Source organism: Citrus clementina, unplaced genomic scaffold (assembly GCF_000493195.1).
Source record: "Citrus clementina cultivar Clemenules unplaced genomic scaffold, Citrus_clementina_v1.0 scaffold_8, whole genome shotgun sequence".
Classification (NCBI taxonomy): Eukaryota; Viridiplantae; Streptophyta; class Magnoliopsida; order Sapindales; family Rutaceae; genus Citrus; species Citrus x clementina.
In genome coordinates, this window is record NW_006262022.1 from 8,761,506 (window position 1) to 8,781,672 (window position 20,167).

A 20,167-nucleotide genomic window follows, 5' to 3' on the forward strand; every position below is an offset into this window, starting at 1 on the left:
TAAGAGGGGTTTCATGTGAAGGCTCGAAGTACTAAGAAGGGGATTGATGGAATTGTAAAATATACAACATTTGCATGTGGGCGTAGCGGCAAGTCAGAAAGTAAATTTGCTAATGCATTGAAGCCGAAACCGAATGTGAAAAATGACTGTGATACAAAAATTGGAGATTGTCTAAATGAAGATGGAAAATGGTTCTTCGAACTTTAAATCTTCAACACAACCATGGATTGAGTCCAGACAAAGCTAGGTATTTCTCATGCAATCGCAGAATTAGTGCAAGTGCTAAAAAGAAAATTGAAATGAATGATTGTACGGGAATTAGAATTGCCTAAAATTTTAATTCTATTGTTGTTAGAGCTGATGGGTATGAAAATGTGTCATTCTTAGAAAAAGATTGTAGAAATTTTGTTGACAAAACAAGGTGATTACAGCTTGAGGAAGGAGATGTTATGGCGCTTTTAAAGTACTTCCAGAAAAAATAAGCAGAATGTAATGGGTTTTTTTTTAGCATTGATTTGGATGAAGAGATCGATTAAAGAATATGTTTTGGGCAGATCCGAGGAGTAGGGTAGCTTATAAATATTTTGGAGATGTCATCACATTTAACACTACATATCTGACCAACAAGTATGACATGCCATTCGTGCCCTTTGTTGGCGTTAATCACCATGGACAATCTATTTTGTTAGGGTGTTGATTGATTTCACGCGAGGATACGGAGGCATTTACGTGGTTATTTGAGGTGTGGCTATCATGTATGTCTGATTCTCCTCCCCTTGGTATCATTACAAATCAAGACAAGGCAATGCAAAAGACAATTGAAAATTTTTTTCCTACTACTAGGCATCGATGATGTTTATGGCACAAAATGAAAAAGTTGCCTGAGAAGTTAGGGGCTTTTAAAGAACGTGAATGTATTATATCTTCCATGCTTTCTGCTGTTTATGATTCACTGAGTTCTGATGTGTTTAAGGAAGCTTGGCATGGCATGATTACAGAATATGATCTATAGGATAATGATTGGTTAAATGGTTTATACGAGGAGAGGCATCATTGGGTCCTATGCTATTTAAAAGACTGATTTTGGGCAGGAATGTCAACAACTCAGTGAAGTAAAAGTATGAATGTATTTTTTGATGGGTTTGTTAACTCAAAAATAAATCTGAAACAGTTTGTGAAGCAATATGAAAATGCATTGAGGAGGAAAGCTGAATTAGAATGGCAAGCAGATGCCAAGTGTTTCAGTAAAAGGACATCGTGTGTATCAAGATATGAAATGGAGCGGCAAGTTAAAGAGGTGTACACCATTTTCAAGTTTAAAGAATTCCAAGAAGAATTGACTGCTCTGATGTATTGTGATGTATTGGATTCTGTGGGATCAATATATAAAATAATTGAGTCATTTGGGCAAGGTCAGAGAGGCATCTTTGAGGTTTTTTTCGAAGAAGATAAGTGTGAAGTTAATTGTATCTGTTCAAAATTCCACTTTAGGGGGATTCTTTGCAGGCATGCCCTTACAATGCTGATACATAACTTAATTGAATTACTTCCAGAAAGATACATTTTATCAATGTGGAGGAAAGATGTGAGGAGATGTTATAGTAAGGTGAAAGTTAGTTATGGTGTGTAGAATTTGTCCATCCAGCAAGAAAGAAATGAAAAAATGTGTAACGCTTTCAGTGAGGTTGCATACATAGCCTTTGATGATGAAAATAGTTATAAAACGGTGTTGGATTGGATTGAGAAAGTAATGAAGGATCTACCCAAGTAAATTCCTTGTGAAAGTGTGGGAAAAACTAATACTGGTGGAGCAAATTGTAGCAGCAACAAACAAATTCACAGTAAGAGTGTGGAAAGAACTGTTACTGGCGAAGTAAGTTGTAGCAGCAACAATGTTTAACTTGCACTGAATGATCCAGTAGTGACACGTTGTAAAGGCCGTCCACCTTGCCTAAAGAAAAAATCTTCGATTCGTAAGAAATCCGTTCAAAAGAACAAGGCCGCACAAAAAAATAAGGTATGATTAAAAACAAAGATCTCTTTTCTAATTAATTTGGTCTTAGTTTAATTGTCTTTAATAATCTTGTAGGATTTACAAGAAAATGTCTCATCATCTTATCATGTGCCTAATGAAATTTCCACACAATGGAGCAACATAGCCATGGTAAATTTTGTGAATTTTTCTTTTAAAATTTTCTTTTATTTCGAGAATATGTAACTAAGTATAAGATTGAGCAAATGTAGACGCTACAAAAAGGAAGTACTATTTACGGAAATCTCAATCAATGCAGCACTATTGGCTATTATAATGTAAGAATTAAATTTATTAAATTTTAGTTTTAAGATTTTATATGAATTTTACATATATTTTATTATTTGATTAGGTACCTATGTACCCATCCCAATTTGGTGGAAGCAACATTTATCAGTCATTTCCTTATAATTGGCACACAATAAGTTGTTGTTTACAAGTCATTAATGTATACTTATATTTTAATATTTTTGTAATGTAATATGATGTTTATTTTTATGTATTATAGCAACCAGTCCCACCGTATACTTCGCAGTTGCGTTATTCTTCTCCTTTAATGACCTATCAAGGATCTCAAGGTAAGAATTTCCAACAGTTACTACAGCAGCAGCAGCGTAATAAAGATAACAATCATGATGCTTGACTTGTATTTTGGCTTTAAATTGTAGTGATGGAATAATATTTTGTGTTAAATTGAACTTTAAAATTTTGAAATTATGTTAGATTTGACTTTAAATGTTTGAAATTGTAGTGATAGAATAATGTTTTGTGTTAAATTAAACTTTAAATTTTTGAAATTATTGTGATGGATTAATGATATATGTTAGATTTGACTTTAAATGTTTGAAATTGTAGTGATGGATCAATGATATAGTTAGATTTGGCGACTTGTGTATTATTGCATTATTGTTGTTTCTTTTGATACACATAATATCTCTAGTCATGCATAGGGTCTAGACGAAAATGTTATTCCTTCTTACAGTTAAACGTTACAATTCATACATAACAATCATTTTGTTTAAATTATTTAAATTTATACATAACACGGGGTACAATTTCATTTATACAAAATACATATAGCAACGATTATCTCTAAAATACAACATACAATGGATAATATAGGCAGAATAATACAATCATTTCTGCCTTTATCAGTTTGCACAGCTTTGTCGCATGTAGGCACTTCAGTTTGCACCCCCTTTTCGAGTGTTTCCACAATAAATTTTGTAGTTTTTAACATATTGGATGTCTCTAACAATTTTTCATGCCTTTTTCAGCATCCAACAAAAATTTATAAGATTAATAAGAATTCCCTTTGAATCCATTTACTTGCATTTGGCATTCGGGCCAAGAATTGTATATGCCCGGCTTTCGCCTTTTGAAAACAACATAACAGCTTTGAGTAGGCATTTGAATTCTACATTGGAAAAATTCAGATCAAATATTATATGCAAAATGCAAAAACATTAGTAAGACCTGTGTTACTTAAAATTAGTAATAGAACTGTTAGAGGGAAAAGTTAAAAAGTTCAGTGACCATCCTCTTAATATGTATAAACAAAACAAATCATCACTAATTATTTCTTAAATTAAATATTATGCAAAATGCAAAGCTAATATTCAAATAAAATATTATGCAAAAATTTGGTGCATTTCAAAGCCAAAAATTATCACAAATAAATATTATAAACAATAATGCTGGAGACATTTATGCTAAGAAACTTTCTAACTTTGTCGAGAAGCAATTGAAGTCTGAAAGAATTGCCTCTGTAACTTTCATTCATAAATATTCTAGACTAAATTTTGAATGTACATTATTATTTAATATCCTTTTGAATGCGCGGAGTTATTGTAACTTGACTTTTCTTAAAAGAGTTAAAAGGCATGTCTAGAATCTTATGTTCATTTACTGGTAAATGAAACTGCCTGTATTCTACATATGTTCCATTTAATGGACTCTTCAGCAGTGGGCATTTCAAAGCCAAAAATTATCACAAATACAATATTTTCCCAAATCAATTTATCACACAAAATTATCACAAATCACGTAATTAATTTTTTTTACATAATTATCATTATTCCTTTCACACAACTATCATACACAAATAAAATATATCATAGAATTCAAAACAAAATATTATTTTTTAAGGGAAATTATCATTACACCACCTTTATTTTGCCTTATGTTCATCCAACCACTACAAAATTCTAACATATACTTTGCACCACATTTCTTTTCACATTTGTATCAACTAGTCATTTTTGCATTAACACTATTAAATAATTTTAATAAAATAATAATTTTACCCCCAAATAAATTAAAAGACCATTTTATTTTATAAAAACTTAAAAAAATAAAAATATATATAATGATAAAAATATCCCTAAATTTAATAAAAATAAATCCTAAAATTAGAATTTTTAAAATTATTTTAATATAAAATTAAAATTATAAAAATAATTACAAAATTTTGGGATTTAATAAAAATCCCCTAAATTATTAAAATTTTAGGATTTATTCTTTTAAGAAATAAATTCAGTTATTTTAATAAAATTTTACAAAATTATAATTTTTAATAAATAAATTCATTTATTTTTATTACAATTTTGTAAAATTATAATTTTTAATAAAAATAATTATTAAAATTTTATAAAATCTAAATTTAGTAAAAATCAATTGAGCACCTCTATTTGTAATTTATTTTTTATTAAGTTTAGGGATATTTTTATGATTATAATTTTTAATTTTAAAAGTTTTTATAAGATAAAATAGTCTTTCAATTTATTTGGGGGTAAATTTTTCATTTTATTAAAATTATTTAATATTGTTAATACAAAAGTGGCTAGTTGATACAAATGTGAAAAGAAATGTGGTGCAAATAGGGATGGCAATGGGCACCGCCCACAGCGGGTTTGCCATTACCAAACCTAAACCCGCATAAAATTTAAATTACCAAACTCACCCGCAACCCGCAGCGGGTTTTAATTATTTTAAAAAAACCCACCCGCAGCGGGTTTTAACAATTACCAAACTCACAATGGTATCCGGCGGATTTTTTGCGGGTTTCCGTATTTAAAATCACAAATGTTTAATATATAAATTTATAATAATAACCTCAAATTCCATATAACATACTCAATTTTATATTTAAACAATGTAAATGAAAAATTAAAATTTTCACATCAATTCAACACAAATTCTCAAATTTAAGTATAAATGACACAAATCTATTTAAAAAACACAAACTAGTATCTAAAAATAATAATTACATTTCATATTATCATTTAAAATAAGCTCCAAGAGAAGATATTCATTTCATTCACCATCATAAGCACCCATCCAACACAATGCCTATAATAATAATTAAAATTAATATTTTCAAATATTAATTCGAAGGGAAATGCCTTTAGTTTTCTTTAGGTTATGACTTTAGAATAAGAGATGGGCCACATACACACATACACAACTTTGAGCCTTTGGCTATTTGGTAATTTGATTAATGACATTATTTTCTTTATACATTTTTAGATTTAAATTAAATTAAAAATATTTGGAAAAAATAATGCGGGTTTGGTGGATTGCGGGTATCCACCGGATATAAGGTTAATACCAAACCCACCCGCATCCATGTGCAGGTTTTCATTTATAATACTAAACCCACCCGCAACAGGTAAAATTACCCGCAATGGGCGGGTTTTGGCGGGTGGGTTTGGGCGGGTTTTCGGGTACAATTGCCATCCCTAGGTGCAAAGTACATGTTAAAAGTTTGTAGTTGTTGGATGAACATAAGGCAAAATAAAGGTGGTGCAATGATAATTTTCCTTTTTTTTAATTATTTGACAAAAATTAATACAAAATATTGATTATGTAAGAATGAGGAATATAGAGAGTTAAACGGGACCTTAATGATGATTGAAACGGAGGGGAAGTTTGTTCATTTCCGGTTGTTCTGCTGGTGGCAACTCCGTTATAGATCGATCGTCAGCAGGCGTTTGGGGACGAGTTCTGATACTGCCTACAGCGTTGGATGGTGATGGGAATGAAGTTAATGAAGGGAGTGATGGGGATGAAGTTAATGAAGGGAACGAAGGGAGGGACGAAGTTAAAGAAGTGCTACTGTTTCCAAATGAATTGAGGGGATTAAACAAATCTGGAGAACGAGTGGCTGAGGAGGGAGGAGATCTTGCTGGATAACGTATAAGGAAAAAGACCAAGGAAGATATTTGAGCTACTTTTCCATTTTTTATTCTTTATTTTATTATTTATTGTGGTCCCATGCATTTCCAAATTGGCCTAAGGGAACGCGTGAAACGGCAAGCCCACGCTACTGTTTCTGTCGTCCTTTAGTCTTCCTTTAGTTTGTTTATCATTTTCCATTAAATAAACTACAGGCTGCAAGAAAACAACCTTCAAAGCATACTTTAATTAGCTTTACTGGATACAGGAAGGATTCTCCTTCAAAATTTCTCTCTGTATGAGAGAGAGTTGAATGGTAGACTTACCCGGTCTTTAGGACTTTGAAAATCACTCTGTGTGAGTGTATTGGGAGGGTGTTAGATTTCGTTCTATCATTTGCATAAGCTCTTTAGAGTTTTATTTCTCTTGTTTACCAGTTGGTGGGAGCATTGATCGCTAAGTGTCAATAATTATTAAATAAGGGGGGGCCAAAACACAAGAAAAATTGGAGATGGTTAGGACTTTTAATGTTGAACTCAAACGAGTGAACGATCTAAAGTGGGTGCTCTTTTAGCAAGATATGGACATGGAAGAACTAATATGGAAGTGTAAGGCTATAACTCTGGATGAAGAAGAAGCTGACCAAATTATCTTTGGGGGCCAAATGAAAGAGAAAGGATCCAAAGCTATTGCTGGATGTTTAGTGGGAAAAATTCTTCTTGCAAGGGGGGTTAACCGTGAAGGACTTAAAGTGGCTCTACACCAAGCCTGGCGTACAGTAAGTGAGTTTAAGATTGAAAGTCTGAGGAGCAACATCTTCATGTTTAAATTCTCTCTGGAAGCTGATAAAAAGAGAGTTCTAAATGGTGGACCGTGGCATTTCGACAGAGCCTTAATCGTGCTCCAAGAACCAAGTGGTATTGGCAGTATCAAAAAATAATCTTTCTCTCATGCTTCTTTCAAGATCCAAATCCACAATGTATCATTGATGTGTATGGATGCAAGCATAATCAGAGAATTGGGGTCGAGAGTGGGAAAGGTGGAAGACATTGGAACGGATGCCCAAAGAGAATGCTTCGGGGAATATATGCATATCCGAGTTTCGGTGAATATTACAAAACCTCTGAAGAAGATCATTGTTCTGAAACAAGAAGGGGAAGAAGATATTCCAATGCTAGCAGTGTACGAAAGGCTACCAGATTTATGTTATTCTTGTGGGTGTATTGTCATCAATTCCGAGAATGAGTACAGAGATCAAAAGAAAGAAGAGTTGCCTTTTGGACCATGGCTAAAAGCAATTTCACTCACAGATAGAACTAAACTGAATAAAAGTAGAGGAAAAGGAAGTAAGGAACATGAGAGATCAAAGGAGGACGTAGCAGACTCAGAAAGTGCAAAGACCTCTAACCCAGTTCTACCCTCATTGAATCCGGGTCAACAAAATGGACCTACGCAAGAACCAAAACAGCAAGGAAGACAACAGAGCACTAATGGAAGTGGAACACGCGGGAGAGAGGGGTGAAAACGTCAATGTAATAAATTAAAGCAACCCAAGAATGCTGCAAACTGCTGACAAAACGCTGCACAAAGCAGTTGGCAAACCTGCTGTAGATATAGTGGTAGAATTTCAAGAAAACAAGGCAGGAAATTGGATAGGAAATGAAAAGATGAAGGGAACTAGAAAAGGGAAGGAGATTAAAGTGGGCCAAGCAATAGAACAACCAAATGACAATCCTACGGACTAACTAATCTCAGAAGAGGAAGAGGTGAACAACGAGCTCAATTCAAAGCAATCAAGGCCCAAATGGAAACGGTGGAAAAACCAAGCCCAAGAAACAAACAAAAAGCAAAGCAGTAAAGTGGGACACTCATCATCCAAGCGATCAAGTAGTGAGGCCAAATGGGAAAGTCTAAATAAGAAAAAGGCCAAGAAAACAAGCCTCTCAAAAGAAGACCAAACAGCTAGGCCAATTAAATCCCCCTCGGCAAAGTTCAAACTCAGCTGGGAAGTTACAGCAATGGAGGTTATGGATGTCTCAAAGTCAGCAAGGAAAGATTTATCGGTGGAGACTGGTGGCCAGCCCCGCCAGATGCAATGATAATCATTAGTTGGAATGTTTGGTGGTTGGGGAATATTCGAACATTCCGAGAATTAAAAGACATTCTCTAAAAACACAGGCCTCGAATTCTTTTCCTCTGTGAAATGAAGTTGATGTCTGGACAAATGATAAATATAGGAAAAATATTAGGTTTTGATAATTGTATGGCATAGTAGAAATGGCATGGGGGGCGGATTAGCTTTGTTGTAGAATGATGACTTGGAGCTGGAGATAGTCTCATATAGTAATCACCATATTGATGGCCTAGTTAAGGGTGTTGATGGGAAGTTATGGAGATGCACGGGAATTTACGGACACCCTGCAGTGAATCAGAAGCGGCATATATGGACTCTAATGAGGAGCCTGTCAGGTTTGTTTTCTTACCTGTGGATTTGTTGTGGTGACTTCAATGAAATCCTAAACTTAGTTGAGAAAACAGGGGGAAATGATAGAAACCTTAGCATGGTGGCATATTTTAAAGCAGCGGTAGAAGATTGTCACCTAACTGATGTGGAATGTAGGGGATATCCTTTTACATGGTCAAATAGAAGATTTGGGCCATATTTTGTAGAAGAAAAGTTAGATAGATTTCTGGAACCAAGGATTGGGAGAAAAGGCTAACTGAGTTAGTAGCTTATAATCTGGACACTTGTTGTTCTGATCACACTCTTATCATGCTGAAATTGCAAGCTAAAAATAGAGGAGTTAGCTTCAAACAAAGATCCAGGTCCCATATTGATTATGAGGATTTGTGGAGTACATACGATGAATGTAAGCGCATTGTGAACGAGGAGTGGGGAAGTGAGGAGGGATGGAATAGAGATGACTCTGTGCAGTATTTCAAGAAAACAGCGAATGGCTCAATGGCACAGTTGCAGACATGGAGTAAACAGCAATTCGAAGGAGAAGCTGAAATAGTAGAAGAGGAAACTTGGGGAGATGAAATTAAATAGGGAGCAGTACGAAGCAGAAAATGAAATAAGAAGCATGGAAAAAAGAATTGAAAACTTGCTGATGGATGAAGAGGTTTATTGGAGACAACATTTGAGAGTAGATTGGTTAAAAGAATGGGATCGAAGTACCAAATTCTTCCATACCAAAGCTTCATCTTGAAAAAAAAAAAAAACAGAATCTAGAGGGTCTTAAACTAGCATAATGTATGGACTGAAGATGAAGAGGAAGTGGATAGGCAATTCTGTGAGTACTTTGAAACCTTGTTCTCTACATCCAACCCTACCAATGAGAGCATCCTGGATGCTTTAGTTGGCCTAACTCCAACAGTTACCACATAGATGAACCAGCAACTTGATAGCCCTTTCACAGCAGAGGATATTTACACAGCTCTCTCGCAAATGAGCCCTACAAAAGCTCTTGGATTAGATGGCCTACCAACTGTTTTCTTCTAAAAACATTAGCATTCAGTCAGGTATGGCGTTATAAACACTTGTCTACACATCTTGAATGATAGAGGCTCTATTGATCCCTTAAACCACACACACATAGCTCTAATATCTAAGGTAGCAAAACCCTTGAAAGTGTTAGATTTTAGACCAATAAGTTTGTGCGATGTCATCTACAGAATTGTTGCAAAAACAATAGCCAATCAACTGAATCACATCGTCCACCATGTCATATCCCTAACTCAAAGTGCTTTCATCCCTAATAGATTGATCTCAGATAACACGATTATAGGGTATGAGTGTTTGCACAAGATTAGACACAGCAAAAAGAAAAAACATGGGCTGGTGGCACTTAAGCTTGATGTTAGTAAAGTTTATGATAGAGTGGAATGATCTTTCCTTGAACACATCATGCTGAGAATGTGTTTTTCATGTAGATGGATAGAGTTAATTATGAGTTGCATTACTACAGTCTCTTTTTCTATCATTGTGAATGAGGTAGCAAAAGGTCTGTTTTATCCTCAACGAGGGCTTAGACAGGGTTGTCCACTCTCACCTTACCTCTTCATCATGTGTGTTGAAGCGTTCTCAAACCACATCAGACAGGCATAACAGCAAAAGCTTATACATGGTCTCCAATTTGGTAGAGATCTATCTATTTCCCATTTGTTGTTTGCGGATGACAACTTAATATTCCTTAGAGCAACTGTCAAAGACTGCACATATCTCAAAAGGTTGTTCAAATGTTATGAAAATGCACTGGATAGATTTTCAACATGGTGAAATCATCAATGTTCCTCAGCAGCAACACAAAGTCGAAGCAAGCAGCAGCTATCAAGGATAAGCATGAAAAATACCTTGGCCTGCCTTTCATGATAGGCAGAAGGACAAAAGTTTTTTCAATGAAATAAAACTTAGGGTATTAAGTAAGATTTCCAGCTGGCAGCATTGATTTTTCTCAAGCAGGGGTAAAAAGATCCTCATCAAAGCAGTGGCGCAATCCGTTCCAACCTATGATATGAGTGTTTTCAAGATCCTGCTGGGGGTTTGTGATGATATGCAAAGGACTATAGTAAAGTTTTGGTGGGGCTCAACAAAGGAGAAGAGAAACATTCACTGGTCAAGATGGGAACTTATGAGTCAAGCAAAAATTAGAGGAGGATTGGGGTTTAAAGACCTTTCATGTTTCAACCAAGTTTTGGTCGCCAAGCAAGGTTGGAGAATTATGCAAGCCCCTGACTCTTTAGTGGCCAGAATTCTAAAAGCTAGGTATTTCAAGCACTCCACTTTTATGGAGGCTGGTTTGGGGTCTAAACCTTCATACATATGGCGAAGTATTTTGTGGGGAAGAGAAGTTTTGTCTAAAGGCTATAGATGGAGAATAGGTAATGGTTAGCAGTTAAATGTTTTCAACAGCAACTGGATACCTAGACCTACAACCTTCAAACCAATCATACCTCCAAGCTTGCCAAGTGAAACTCTTGTTGCGGATTTAATTGATGAAAACAATTATTGGAAAGAGAGTTCAATTTATGGTTCTTTTGAGAAAGAGGACGCTGATGCCATTTTGCAAATCCCGTTACCAAGAAAGCAGAATGAGGATAAATTGATATGGCATTATGATCGAAGAGGTCAATACCTGGTCAAGAGTGGTTATCAAGTAGCGCTAAAACAAAAGCATCAAGATGTCCCGGCAAGCTGAAATCACCATTCCAGCAAGTGGAACTCTATTTGGCAGCTGGTTGTCCCCAAAAAGGTGAAGATTTTCTTATGGAGAGCAGCAAAAGACCTTCTTCCTACTGCTGAAAATTTGTGGAAGAAAAGGGTGATGCACGAAGCAACATGCCTAGTATGCGGAAGCCAAATGGAGACCTTGGCCCATGCTCTTTTAGCCTACAAGATAGCAAAGAAAGTGTGGAAAAACTCCCCCTTAGAAAATCATGTTCAAGGGAAAAATTTTCCAGATGTTATCAGCATAATTCAATCGTTACCTCAACAGCAAAAGGAGCTAAATGGTGAGGTAGTTGCTTCACTCCTCTGGACTATTTGGAATGCAAGAAACAAATGGTTGTTTAAGGGGGTAAATGAGGATCCAGTAAGGTTGGTAGCTCGAGCAAGTTCTGTTGCTGATTCGATCAAAAGAATCAAAGTACCAGAAGAAGAATTTTGTGCAGAAATGGTCACTACAAAGCATCAGCAATGGTGCCCACCAGAAGAGGGATGGATTAAAATCAATGTAAATACTGCAATGGATGAGGAAAATAGGCTAGCTGGGCTGGGGGTTGTAATTAGAAATTTCAAAGGAGAAATCATTGCTGCTGCTGTCAAAACAAAGAAGAATTCTGAAAATGTAGAGATGGCTGAAGCAAAGGCTGTCTTGTGGGGATTGCAGGTAGCTATCATGGCTGAAGCAACTCAAGTGATTGTAGAGTCTGACTCGAAGGGAGTAATAGAGCTGATTACCAACAAAATGGGTACCTTGACAGAGATTTTTTGGGTGATCTTCGACATTTTGGAAACCAAGAAGAGTTTTCAAAATTTCAAAACTCAACATGTACCTAGAAGTTGTAATGTCTCAACACATTCTTTGGCAAAATTAGCCTCAAGGAAGTTAGACTCTTTTGTATGGCTGGATGAATTTCCAGCTGAAGTGTTACATTTATTCTCTTTATGAGTAATGAAAGGTCTACTTTCTTTTCAAAAATAATAAATAAATAAACTGCAGACTTATTATTTTAACTTGGTGGTACAGATACCATGCAAATAACTTTCTACCTCACAAAATAAATTTATCTTGACTATCTTTTACCAATTTGGAAGAAGTTTTGATCCCCCTTGAAAGTGAGAGTTAAAAACGTCAATGAATGGCAAATCGCTGTAGTTAGAGATGCTAACTACACGAGACATACAAAAATACATAATTTTTATGTAGTCATCCTCTTCAGAATATTTGACTCAACCATAAAGGATTGCATCTTGCTACTGTACCCTAATTATACTAACTTAAGAAACCTCGAGGATACATACGAAACTCCAGACTATTTCTAGATTAAAGCATAGTTGCATTGGTTTTATCTAATGGATTGTCGTGGCAGTCAATTTCTATATCTTTTACCCACACCCGTCGTTGCATTTTTTCAATTTATAAGGTTCATGTTTAGTTTTTCATTATAAAAAGATTTACTTTCATTAAAACAATTGAGTGAATGCAGGCATAATTTGAGAGAGAAATTAACTTTTCTAAACACAAGTATCAACCACCAGCTAAAGCTACCTTAACTGGAGCATGAGCAATTATATTATAATCTAATTTTCAACACATTGTTTATCCTCTGCATCTTGTCCTGAATATCAGCAATAGTCTAAAAGATTTCAGTTTTGCTGCTTTTCTTGTGGAAAACGATATCAACCACATTTTGGCAATCAATTTCTATAATTAGAGGAAGTACCTCTGCATATATTGCAATTTGCATGCCCAAATTAACAGCTGCTCTTCTACATGAGCGACATCTTCATTGAACTTCATTTGTTATTATTATAATTCCATCTCCATCTCTAATCACCACCCCAAGCCTTGCTTGATGTTTATCTTCACTAACTGCTGCATCTGCATTGATTTTGAAATAGCCCGGTGGAGGAATCTAACTTCATCTCCTTTCTAGTCTCTTGCTACCAATCTCATGTTTAATTGAGGATTGGTTTTTAGAATTTTTTGGGAAAATGTCTACTATTTGTAATTTTAAATCATCTCGCCAAAGTATTTTCACATTCAATTTCCTCCCACATCTTACTCGTTTTGAGTCATTCATTTTTAATATAATTAAAATTGATGTCCTTCAACTAAAAAAATTAGAAGACGAGAAAGAGATATTTAGAGTATAAATATTCACAAATAAAAGATTTTTTTGTTATTTTTTTTCACAATATTTGTGTTATAGACATTCAAATGTGATATCATGTGAGGAGAATTTTTCATCAAAACTTTGTGCTCGACAAGGGAAATTATCAAATCACTACATTTACGTTAAAAGTTCATATAACCATTATGAAATCTTAACAATTGCTTTGCTTCATCTAACCTTTCAAATGTTGTCATTTGATCACTTTTTAGTTAACTCTATAAAACGTGTTAATGATAGAAACTTTGATTAGAAACTTTGTCCCAACATCACGTATAATCAACTAAATCTCAATCTAATTATTCTTGATGAGCAGGGACATAACCAGGATTTGGAAATTTGTATTATGGGCCCCACAACTTTTAAAGTCTAAATCGAAACTTACCACCTACACAGTCAATAAACTTATAGAGTGCAACTGCGTACATATGATTAACACTTTATTTAAAACATAATACCCTTCTAAAAATTTAGATAGCAATATATAATATTACAACTATAATATTTAATGAAAATAAATTTACTATTATAATTATTCTCTTGAATATTTCTTGGCGGAATTTTATGTATTGAAAATAATATATGATAGTTTTATTGTCAATATAATACAATATATCTTTTCCAATATTAAAAACTAAATTATCAGTTAATTTGTTCTTAAAATCTTTTAATAATAATACAATTATTCATATAATGCAACATAGAGCGCAAACATGAATACATGATAAAATTAGGGATTTAAAAGCTAGATAAAAGATTAATAAGAAAATTGAAAATTAGAATTAGCTAGTCTTACAGCTTATGGATAAATGTGGATAGATTAAATAATTGGAGAAAGTACTTTTGATTTAGAAAACTAGAATGAAATCCGTGCAACGAAGCCATGACAAATAAAAAAGAATGTGTTTTTTATTCAAAGTATTGACAAGAAATCAAAAAAATAAACAGAGTAAAATGAGTTTCTTTTATTTTTAATTTATCTTAATGATCTTTTGTCTTTTGTCTTTATTTAAGTGTCGTAATATTCATGTAAAAAAAAGTTTCATAATTTTAACAGTTGATCAAATTATTTAGAATTATACATTTAATCTAGGGGCAACATGAATTTTTTTTAAATTACTTGAGGCACTTTCAAAAGTTTGTAATTCAAATGGGGTACTTTCTTAAATTATAAAATAAAATACTTTTTTTAATGGTTATTAAAAAAATTTCAAAAGCCAGCTGGGGCATATGCCCGAAATTTTAATGAGATGTTGTGATATGATTAATTAGGATAAGTACATTATGATATGACTAATCAAGATTATTATATTGAGTTGTGACTAATTTATATGATGTGTTATTTTACCATAATAGAACCTAGTTAGATGATCAGGATCACATATAATGTAACATATATAATGATATTAGGTAATTTAAGTCACTCATAATTTGATCCTTGATAATTGGTCCATAGATATTATAAATAAGGCAGCCTCTTCACCTATTATACAAACAAATGAAAAATGGTGGGGGGTATTTCCAGCCTGTCTGTTGTGTAATAGACCTCAATTATAAATACAGCCCATCAAAATCCTTAAATTATATTATTTTGAACAAACCCCACTTATTACCGATATTATCCTTGCAACAACTATTTTTCTTCATTCTGTTTGGTCTCCACAAGCATCTTTACAAGTTATAAGAGGAAGCCAAGGACACAAGAAAATTAAGAACAAGAGCAACCGACTGTCATTATCAATTCATCATGAAGATATATCCACCCGACATTCAGATTTTAGCACGCAAATAAACCTAAAATTTTGTTGGCTTTACAAGGTATTGTATTTTGAAATTTAATTTGATGCCATCACACTCTTTTTCAAGGTTTTTATTATTAAAATACCAGTACACGATGGTTAAGTCTGCTTTAATCTGTAGCTTATTTTTATTATGTTACGTAGTTCTTTTTTGCACTATTTTATTATTTAGTTTTACCATAAGCCATCAACATTTTTGTTTATTATGCTGTTGATTAGGAAAATAAAGAGTTTGCTTGGATTTGATTAGGAAATATCACTAACTAACAAAAATTTCAATATTTATCCAGATTATTTCTCTTCATAGTTAATCCCCTTATACTTTAGTTTCAATTATCTCTTGTATACTTCTTATGTAATGAAATTATAAGAGGGGAAATTCTCAATCATTGATCTTAAGTCAATGCTGTTATTAAAAATACTTTAAAAATTTGAATATTTTCAATTTTTTACCTTAGGTTTATAATATTATCAATCTTCTACCAAAATGTTAACCATCATTTATAATTGATGATGTCATATAGGTAATTTAGACATTTAACGACCTAAACAGTGAAAATTTTTCAGTCACCCACTTAAGTTTACCCTGTTGTCATAAGTGTTATAAAAGTTTGAATTTATTCAATTTTCTACCTTTTAGTTTGTAATTTGTATAAACTATTCACCAAAACATTAACGGGCTTTTATAGTTGATGACAAGGATAATATAGACGTTTAACATACTAAATAAAATATTATATTTATAACCAATATTCAATTAAATACACTTAACAATCTAATTTCTTTATTAATTAAAAAAAATACCTATCACAAATAAAATCTAATTTATTTTTCTCAATTTATCTCACAAATTTACATAATCAAACTTAATCAGCAAATTACACTAACCTTAATTCATAAACACTCAATCAAAAAATTACCATAAACCCCAATTCATAAACACCCAATTAGTCCAATCCTTAAATTCGATTTCATAAATGCAATGTCGTAGTCAATATTGCCGCTGATCTTTGTTGTCGCTTCGGGCATATTTTTGTCAATTATTGCCGATGGGTAAAGGATTTAGCGATGCAAGATGTTGTTGATAAAGGATTTGATACAAATTATGTGTTGACTTTGTCAACCCTAAGAATTTATAGAGAGAAAAAGAAGAACACTGCGAGATGTATTTTATTTTGTTTTTTATTTTATGTGATTGATGAAGGATTTAATACAAATTGTGTTGAAGTATTAGAATTGTCGGCAGATTTTGTTTTGAAACAAAGAGTTTGATGGGGTTCGATATTTTATTTTTGTTTTGTTTTCTTTAATCTTATTTTATTATTTATGGTGGAAAGTAAAAAATGCTTTTCAATTCAAGGATGAAATAGAATGATCATTTCAATTCTATTAAATATCCTCACCATATACAGTGCTAACGTTTTGATAGACGGACGGTACAAACTGTAAACTTAGGTTAAATGAATTGATCAAAATCAAATTTTTATAAAAATTTTTTATAATAAGTTAAGATAAATGATTGATAATAAAATAATAATTACGCCCAACCTAAACCAAAACAAAAAATTTCATTCCGCATACTATACCACATTAATTGGATTACCAAATTCTGGCCCAAACACGATGACTTCGACATGACCATATATAAAATTGATTCAGTTCCACCTTATGAAACACCAGCGTCAGATTTGATCACATTTTCAATGAGGGTCTAAAAGATGAAATTTTCAATTCAGTACCAAATATCAAGGTTCTGTGGTTTCCCATAAAAATTATTAATGTGAATCCTTGTAAGGGATTACAGCTTCATCATCATCACCAAAAGAAAAGGACAAAGTTCAAAGCTGAAAATCCATTAAATGGCAATCCAAAGGCAAAGCACTTATGCGCCCATCACGGATCCTGAGTTCTTCCTGCACTCAGCAAGCATATCCATGTAGAACTGACACTTGCTGATGTCATTTCCAAAGTTGTTGATGCACTACAAGAAAATTGAAGTAAATAAAAGTCAGTACACAGGAAAATTAATATTCCAATAGTTTCCACATAAAAATCAATTTATTTTATTTGACAAGCATCACAAATAAAACATCCAGTATGAAATATGAAAGTTTAGGTTGTAAATATGTGAAGAAAACAAAGAACAGGGAGTTGAAACATTGAAACTAAGCTCTTAAGCCGCAACTCCTTGAAAACAAAATCCAACTACAAGTCTGTAGCTACTTTAACCTAAAGACCAGCATCTAAGCATCTAGCAAACATCTGGAAGCATTGGATCAAATACAAAGACACAGCACATAAACACACAAGGTTTTCATAAAACGACGCAAGAGTTAACTCTTTTACACACCATCAAAAGGTAATTTCCTCTAAGGGGAAGAACCACACAAAAAAAAGAGTAATATAATAGATTATTTGCAAAAAATTAATCAGAAGGAAAAAAAAATCACGTACATCTTGGAATGCCTTGGAGTGGATGCCGCAGGCATCAGCACTGGCAAAACTGTTTGTGCCAGAAGCTGGGGCAGAAGCTGCAGCCTCAGAGACCACAGTTTCATGCTGAATAGTACGAGGACCCACGACAGCATCGACTGCTCTGTGTGCCACAGCACTTCCAGTACCAAATGCCATACCTGTAACGCGAAGACAACGGAAGTTAAGACTTGTTCCATGACTAAAAGCAGACGTTATCATGTAGCAAGCTTATGCATATTTTAATAGACTTGCGATCTTCACATACCCTGAGCTATGGTAGAGCCGATGCCTCCAAGCATACTACCACCACTCTGAGCAGGAGCTGGAGGAGGAGCATGATGAACTGCATTAACAAAGCAGCATCAGAACCAAAAAAGAAAAAAGAAAAAACAAACCCATTAAACCAACAGAAAATATACAAGCACAGAGATATTTAAAACCCAAAATAAATGTTGCAAGCTCCTTCGCAACAATCCTAACGTAAAAGTCTATACCTGGCTTTGGGGGTGGGCTGCGTGCAGCAGGACGAGGGGCAGATCTTCCTGCAAAAGAAGTGTTCACATTAGTAGAGTCATTGCTTCAACAACAATAAAGTGGCTGTATTAGACAGTTTATAAAGATAAATAACGACTCAAGAAAAAAAATAGCACAAAACAGAGAAGCCCAATTCAGCTAATAAAAGTGAAGACAAAATCCAGCTTCAAACATAGGCCGCAGTCATTTATGTACTCCGTGCTTCTCTTTTAGGCATATAAGAATACAAAATCATATTACACATAACAAATCTTTCATCATACCAAAGCAGTCATAACAATCTTCTGGTGTCTAACAAGAACACAGCACCAAATGCCCAATTAATTTGCAAAAGCAAATAGAAAGAAGTAATTAACAGCCAGGTTTGAAAAGAGCGAAATGCCTAAATGCATACAACAAACGCTACAGTGTTACAGATATAATATATAAATCAGTGCAATTTTTTTTTCCTAAAGAAAAGATATTTCAAAAGCCTACAAGCTAAGATCCGAAACTTCCATACTATACCCTAGAAATATAGAGCCTTTTACATTGTACAAAAAAAAAACCTAAACTTTCAATCATCTAGAAACAAATCAGCTACAAAAACTTTGACTTCGTCGACTATATTCATTTTCGAAACAAACCCAATTTTTTTTTTTTCCTTCAGCTATTTCTCATCTAACCAAAAAGTTGCCCAAATCAAAAAGGCAAGAAATGAATCTAAACGCCTGGAAATAAAACAATACAAACTAATGATAAATCCGACAGGGGAAACAAACCTCCGGAGCTACGGCGAGGCATGATTATATGATAGAGGCGGCGAACGGTAAAATATGGAAATTTCTAGAGAGGGGTTTGTTTCTGGTTTGTGGATATTTTCAATGCGAAAATTTGGGGGGGTTCACCAAAACCCTCGAGGGATCTTTTATGGAGTTGTAAATGGTGATTGGCTGTGGTTAAAATCATGTGGGACGTAACAGGTGTCAGGTTTTTATTGGATGTATTTTTGGGATAATTAGAATTTTGAGCTATCAATGTTGGATGTGTAAGAATACCGTGGGGATGACCGTGCGGGATTAGTACCTGTTGACGATATCATCACCGTTACCTGGATTTTTGGATATTGTATAATAAAAAAATTTGGGGGTCTTCGAGTTTTTTCTTTTTCGTTTTATTTTTTTATTTTTTACTTTTCAGGGAAAAAAAATGAAGAAAGGAATCAACAATATGAATATTCGGCTGGAAATGACACTACATTTTATTGGGCTTTTGTTGGGCCTCTATGGCTGCATATAACTCAATCTATTTACAATTTCTTAAAAAAGCAATTTTTTATTGACATGCAAAACTTTTTTTTAGAAAGAAAACAGTGGGTGTTAATTATAATAGAAAATATTTATTTCTGAAACAAACTCTTTTCTGAATTATATTACAGCCTTATTTCAAAATAATAATATTATGTATATGGAAATATCTGCAAGACAATAACAACAACAACAATAACAGCAATCATCATCATCATCAAAACAACAACAAAATAATCAAAATCATAAACCATCATCATCAAGAAAATAATTAGAATAAAAGATCATCATCAGCAACATAATAATAACAAAAATCACCATCACTAGTTTCTCAAATAATAATGAGAATAATAATTATCATCATTTTTTAAAAAATAAAAATATAAAAAAATCATCATCATCATTAAAAAAAAGAAAAGAAAATATCATCATCATCATGGACTGCAACTGTTGCCAACGGAGGCAAC

General features: G+C 33.5%; 1 protein-coding gene across 1 annotated transcript; it reads right to left on the minus strand.

Annotated features, from left to right (window-relative positions):
- Window positions 1-17,109: 17,109 nt before the first annotated feature.
- Window positions 17,110-19,325, minus strand: LOC18034679 (coiled-coil-helix-coiled-coil-helix domain-containing protein 10, mitochondrial). The gene is made up of 5 exons (XM_006423585.2): window positions 19,176-19,325; window positions 18,375-18,422; window positions 18,146-18,223; window positions 17,860-18,038; window positions 17,110-17,386 (listed from the first exon to the last, which is right to left on the minus strand). The coding sequence occupies exons 1-5, from the start codon at window positions 19,195-19,197 to the stop codon at window positions 17,288-17,290; spliced, it is 426 nt and encodes a 141-aa protein (XP_006423648.1). The 5' UTR covers window positions 19,198-19,325; the 3' UTR covers window positions 17,110-17,287.
- Between the last annotated feature and the right edge of the window lie 842 nt (window positions 19,326-20,167).